The 6,913-nt window shown below is 44.5% G+C and overlaps 1 protein-coding gene across 1 annotated transcript; it reads right to left on the bottom strand.

The window, feature by feature from the left end:
- Nucleotides 1-5,488: 5,488 nt before the first annotated feature.
- On the bottom strand, nucleotides 5,489-6,686 carry LOC124683653 (glycine-rich RNA-binding protein 3, mitochondrial-like). The gene is made up of 3 exons (XM_047218131.1): nucleotides 6,525-6,686; nucleotides 6,243-6,420; nucleotides 5,489-6,079 (listed from the first exon to the last, which is right to left on the bottom strand). The coding sequence occupies exons 1-3, from the start codon at nucleotides 6,628-6,630 to the stop codon at nucleotides 5,749-5,751; spliced, it is 615 nt and encodes a 204-aa protein (XP_047074087.1). The 5' UTR covers nucleotides 6,631-6,686; the 3' UTR covers nucleotides 5,489-5,748.
- Nucleotides 6,687-6,913: the final 227 nt, after the last annotated feature.

Below are 6,913 nucleotides of genomic sequence, written 5' to 3' on the forward strand. Positions count from 1 at the left end.
TCAATTAAGGAGTTACCTCTTGGACCATTTGATGCACCAGTGTTCTCATTTGATGCATTGGATCATTTCTAGGGTCAGGAGTGATAGGCATTAAGTGCTGCATGACAGAAGGATCATCCACATCATCATCTTTCACATTGGTAGCTCCATTTAGGTTATCCAATACCCACTTGGCATGTCCGTTTTTATTATGGTTGGGGTTTCCACACACAGAGCAGTGCATAGTCACACATGCTCTTGTGATGGATTTGACTCCATGTTGCTCCTTCTCCTCTGGAGTTTTCCTTCTGTTCTTCTTTGGTCTTCCCATGACCTTTGTGTAGATTGGAGGATGCACAATTGCTGCATTCATTTTTTCCCAATGAACCCTGGATCTAAGAGGAGTCAAATTGTATGCATAAGCTTTCTTGAATGTGTCTATGCTATAACAGCTATGCACAAGCTTGTCCACTTGGAGTCTATCTGCTCTGCAACAAGCAATGACATGATGACAAGGAATCCCTGTAAGTTGCCATCTCCTGCAATCACATTGCCTGCTGACCATGTCAACATTGTAGGTTTTCTCATATTTATTTGATGTGACATGGTACACACCATTTCCAGCATGTGATGCTCCTAGATTCTTTGCCCATTCTGTCATTTTATCTATTTTTTTCCTTATCTTGGGGCAAATAGTACCAGGCCATGTATCTGCCTCTTTTTGCTTTGCCACATTTCTATGCATGATTTTGCTTGAAAATGGTTTCCAACATTGATAGTACAGGAAACTCTCTAGCCTCAAGAATGTAGTTGTTAAAAACTTCAGAATGATTATTCAGAAGCATGTCACATTTTGGGAAATCATTGAAAAAATCTTTAATCCATGTATTTGGCTGCAATTCCTCTACCCATGCCCAAGCTTCTTCACTGTCCACTTTCATTTTTTCCATATTTCTTTCCCAAGTTGGAATATTTGTAGACCTTGCAACTTCCCATAGATCATTCTTCAGAGTTTGCCCTTTGTGTTTCTTGTGAAAATTCTGGTAAATGTGTCTCACACAGTGCTATGTTCTGAATCAGGGAATACTTTCTTCACTGCATTGACGAGGCCCTGTAATATAGAGACAATGTTAATCAGAGAATATTCTTGTGAATTCTGCAGGTCGACTGAAAAGTTAATTATGCCCAATATAGAGAATATTCTTTTCCCTTTTCTGGCTAGACACTACAGATCAAACTCATGAACTTGTCTACATGTGTTCAGCTAGTGTGCCTTCTGTTCAGCTCGTGTGCTCATGCCATTGTGCTGCATCCTATAAATGACATCCATCTACTGAACCAGAAATGCAAACAAAGATGGACAATGCCATGAGTTGGAGGAGGAGCACCGGCTCTACTCGGTGCCTCGGCTCCGGAGATGCCTCTCTGTCCGTAAGTGCTTCCATGGCTAGGGCGGACAAACACTTGCTAGTTTATCGTAGGAGAACCTTGGAAGAGAGGGAAGGCTGCTCGCCGCAAGGCGCGAGGAGGAGGAAGAAGCTGTCGCTAGGCTCGGGGAAGAGGAACAAGCAGCTCGTTACCCCGAGCAGCCTAGGTGAGTGCTTTAGGACTACACAGTCATCCAACTTCCAACAAACGGACCAAAACCTACTCCCAAAATGAGAAGGTACCATGTGTCACCAAATCTTGAAGAAAAGGTGAAGAGCTTGGAGTTATGTTGTCGTTGGTCGAAGAAGGGCATGAAGAAGATGAAACAGGCACTGAAGATTGGTAGAGGAAAGGACAAGGGCCAAGTTTATCATAGGAAAGGTTAAAGCATGGCATGTAGTTTGTTGCTGTTTCAGTCATCTAGTTTGTCTGAATAAGAATGTAAGACCTGAATAAGTAGGACCAGTGTTGAGTAGATAGTGACATACCTTCTGGCTGTCACTCATTATAGTGAAAGGACCAGTGTTTGTAATCCCTAAATCATCCCTTAGTGTTGTCAGGAACCATTCCCATGAGCTAGTGCACTCAACTTCTACTAGTCCCATTGCAATAGGATAGATGCAGTCATTTGGATCAATGCCCACTGCTGTCAACAAATTTCCTTTGTACCTTGCTTTAATGTGACATCCATCTATGCATATTAGAGGCCTACAACCTTCCAAGAAACCCCTCTTGCATGCATCATATGACCAATACAATGTGGCCAGATGCTCTTTGGGAACATCATCTGCAGCTTCTTTAATTTGATTGGTGCTCAGGAAGAATCTTGATCCAGGATTTGATCTCCTCAACTCCTGCCCATAGTCACATAACAGGGCAAACTGCTCCTTTTCATCCCCATGGATTATGTTAAGTGCTGCCTTTCTTGCCCTTCCCACTTAAATCTGTTTGGGCACATATTGAATTTCCTTTGTACTTTTGCTGCAAATGCTTTCAAACCAAGTTTTTGGTTATCTCTGAATTCATCAATGAAGATCTGAGTAAGGAAAGGAGCTGTCAGTGACTTCAACTCCCAGTGCCTCTCACAAGTGTGCTCACTGCAATGCTGTCTCACTACAATGGCTCCCTCCCTTTTCTCTTCTGAAACCTTGATCATCCAAGGACATCCTTCCTCACAATGAGCATCAAGCCTAGTTGCTTCATTCCTTGACTTCCTAATCTTTACTCTCTCATTCACACCATAAGCTGTCAATGCCTTCCTAAATTCAGCCATGCTAGAAAATAACATTCCAACTTTGAAGACAGGGGTTGCCATGTCTACTTCAGGATTGAATTCTTTGAACCTGTATTCCAAAAGCTTCTGTTGCTCATTGCTCAGTTTCAGATTATCATGATCAAGCCCAGCATCATCCTCAAACTCAACAATGTCTATGCACTCATTGTGGTCATTAACATCTTTGTCAATGTTATCTACAAACAGATCATCATCACCATCTTCAGCATCATAATCACTGTCATAAAAGTCACTGTCAGTGTCACCATCATCCTCATCCTCACTTTGTAACTCTCCTGATGACAGACATGCAGATGACAGAGGTTCTTCATCAACAATCTCTTTCTCTTGCTCTGTTTCATCTCCACCTCCAGTGTATTTCCTTGGAATTGGCACCACAACATCCGTCCTCGGCCCCGCAAGAAATTGTTGTGATCAACCATAACCGACGGTGTCTTCACCTCTCTCACAGCTGCCATCATTGCAACAATGTCACCATCATTCTCAATGAGACACAATCCATCTCTCATGTCAGTCCCAGGAACACACCAGTAGAACTTTGTTCTGTCTGTCATTTCATTCCCTCCTTGCTTTAGAAAATCCTCAAGCCAGAGAAGTGAGAAAGTATCAGTGTTGCAATTGTCAAAGAAATCCACAGTCCCACCAATGCACTCCAAATGCTCCTTCAGACCACAGAAAACCCATTGTGATCAAACTCAACAGTAAATCTGTCTGGATCATCTGCAGAATTCAGCTCAAGTGTCAAAATTCAGTTAAAAATGCAAGTGTTAAAATTCAGTTAACTTGTGCAGCTTCCATTTGGACCTAAACTTCATAAAACATGATGGATTACTGCTACATTGTTACAAACACAATACCAGCAATGGAGTAGATGCATTCATCCGAGCTGATTCGACTTATTCATCATAAAAAATGGCAGCTTTTCCACCTCTACATTTTCAGTTAAAATTCAGTTAAAAATTGAGTCTTCATATTCAGTTAACTTGTGCAGCTTCGATTTGGACCTAAACTTCATAAATCAAGATGGATTACTGCTATATTGTTGCAAACACAATACCAGCAATGGAGTAGATGCATTCATCCGAGCTGATTCGACTTGTTCATCATACAAAATCGCAGCTTTTTCGATCAAAATTTCCTGGAGCCTAACATGAACACCTACCATCTGGACCAAAACCTTCCCCAAACCTATCCCTAAGCAGTACAACGACGTCTCCGAATGATTTCGCGCAGCTAATCGTCCACACATGGCTAGATCGGCCCCACGTAAATCCATGGCCGTGGAGGACAAACACAGAGAAGAAGAGGAGAAACAGAAAACGAGGACGGCCAGGAGATGTACCATACTGCGGAGGTTCCTCTCGCCACTCTCGCCGGCGTGGATCGTCTGCCATGTCCGCCGCCGCCGGCCACGAACTCGCCTGCGTCCTCGCCACCCACGACGAAGAGAAAGGAAGGCAACGTCCAGTAGCGTGATCTCTGCGGTCGTTATACAGAGAGGTGGGAGGACCTCTTCGTAATTATTCTGTTTCTGCAACGCTGCGATGCAAACCTTCCTCTCCCGCCTCCAAACTGCCACGTGTCGCCACCACATTCAATTGTATGAACTGTGCACATATTGGACAAGTTCTTGTATGAGTGGAACACGTTTTGGAAGATGTTGTATGAAAATGCACATAGGATGCAAGTTCTTGTACTTGTGGTGCAATTTCCTCGTGTATGAAGTATGGACACTGAATATTTGGACAAAAAAAAGGAAAAGATTCCATTGAGACAGTTATGAATTTTATTGTTTTTTCCCTTACTTGACCAAACAAGTTCCAATTCTGTTATTTCAACTGCACCAAATGATATTTCGAATTGGTCAAGACTCTCCAGTTTATGGCCCCGTCTATACGGTACCGGTTGTTGTTTCATTGAATTTGCTTCATTAATAGGTTTACGATTCGACATTGATTGTTATGGATAGGTACCAAGATCAAGTCCTAGGCAAGCGGACCTAATTTTAACAGCCGGGACAGTAACAATGAAAATGAGTCCCTCCTTAGTGAGGTTATACGAGCAAATGCCTGAACCAAAATACGTCAGTGCTATGAGAGCCTGTACTATTACATGGCGAATGTTCAGGACGGATTCCTATAGTACTGTTCGGGGAGTTGATAAGTTAATTCATGTCGATGTCTACTTGCCGGGCTGCCCACCTAAACCGGAGGCCGCTATAGATGCCCTAACAAAACTTCGTAATAAGATATCCCGAGAAATAGTTGAGGATCAAACTCTATCTCAAAATAAAAATTAAAAATAGATTTTTTACTACGGAGGTGGCAATTTGGCTCATAGGTGCAAATGCTCTCATTATATAAAATAATTAAAAAACAATTTTAAAAATGTTAAAAAATTCTGATATAAATTTTTTGGTGTACATCTTGACATTCTATGTTAGTGCACAAATTTTCGTGGAGAAACAACATTTTATATGGCGTGTACAAAAAAGACAAAAAAATATCCTGTACGTAGTCGTGTTATAGCATCAAAACTTGTCTTTTTTACAGGAGCCACAATTATTTTTAGTTTTTTTTGAAAACTTGTGTATCAACATAAAATGTCTAGATGTACATGTAAAAATTTAGTTTAGAATTTTTTGACACTTTGAAATGTGGATTCACATAGTGAGAGCATATGCTCCTATGAGCCAAAGTGCATTTCCCTTTTACTACCAGTCACAAGCTTTATGTTTATCATGATCAAGCATATATATTCTCGATAGTATAAAAGACTACATTCATCGACCATGTTTTACCAGTAATAACTTAGAAAATGGTACTGTATTATTCTTACGTCACCAACAACACGACAAGAAAAGCAAATCAAACCAAAGCATGCATCACTACGTAGACCGGAGGCCCCGGACTGGCATGCATCATCAAATGGCAAACACACACATAAAGGCTAAGCTTAGGATACGGGGAGAGCGCATCCGGAACTGCATGTAAGCACAAACTTAATTATTGAACCACCGCTACCAGCTGGTGTAGCCTACTAGCTAGCTAGTAGTGGCAGGCGTCGTTGGCCTTCTTGAGCGCGGCGGCCTGCGCGGCTGCGGCGAACTCGGAGGTGAGCCCGACGGCGATGCACTCCTTGACCTCGTAGCCCGTGTAGGCGAACTTTGTCTTCTTGGCGGCGACGGAGTTGATGTAGGCGGCGGCGCCCTCGCGGAGTAGGTCGCCGTAGTAGTCGGTGCGGGTGTTGCACAGCGCGTCCTTGAGCGTCTCCATCTTGCTGCCGTAGAAGGTCTTGCATACCTCGCCGAGCGAGCCCAGGATGCTGCCCAGGTTGCCCAGGCAGTCGATGATCTTCTCCGGGTGGCTCTTCCAGTAGCTGCGTATATAGACACATGCACATGCAGATTAGTAGAAGTTCGTTTAATTTTTCAGTTCATCATGCAATTCGCTAAAAAAAATCAGATCTTCATGTGATCCGCTCAAAAGTTCAGTTCATTGCTGCATCTGTGAAAGTATGAGCTGTTGATGTGTAGCCTTACTCGCATGACCCGGTGTGGCTGGGGACCGTCGGGGTTGGCGTCGGTGTGTAGCCGCCGCCTCCTCCTCCGTAGCCACCGCCGCTGCCGCCTCCTCCGTAGCCACCGCCGCTGCCTCCCCCTCCGTAGCCCCCACCGCCTCCGCCTCCGGAGCCCCCACCGCCGTAGCCGCCACCACCATCTGTTGAGCAACAGTGTGCCTCGTGATCAGCAAAGTACGCAGTACAAAGGCAGTGTTAATTTCAGCTAACAGGTAAGCACGGGATCGTCAGAACAAGTACATACACTTCTGCTCGGACAAGTTGTTTCCATCAAGGCTCCTGGCAAGGGCCTGGGAGGCTACCCCGACCAAGAGGACGGCGGCCAGGAGCATCCTGGAGCTGGAGCCCATCTCTCCCCAAGAACTCCTGAATGCAAGAGGGACAAAGAGAACAGTGGCAGAGGTGGTTGTACTTGGGCGAGTGCCTCTGGACACTGCACCTGCAGGTATATATACACGAGCGCGGGCGCAGCACCTACCGTCGACTTGCCGCTGCCGCCTGCATGGACCGTGATGAATGTAGGATCTCGCCACGGGTTCATGGTGGTTGGCCGCCATTGAATGCCACCGTCGTTCATCCGTCCAGCCGTCCCAGCTCGGTACCATGATGATCTCATAGCCTGGCGGCATCGCT

The sequence above is a fragment of the Lolium rigidum genome, chromosome 1 (assembly GCF_022539505.1).
Source record: "Lolium rigidum isolate FL_2022 chromosome 1, APGP_CSIRO_Lrig_0.1, whole genome shotgun sequence".
In the NCBI taxonomy this organism is placed as follows: Eukaryota; Viridiplantae; Streptophyta; class Magnoliopsida; order Poales; family Poaceae; genus Lolium; species Lolium rigidum.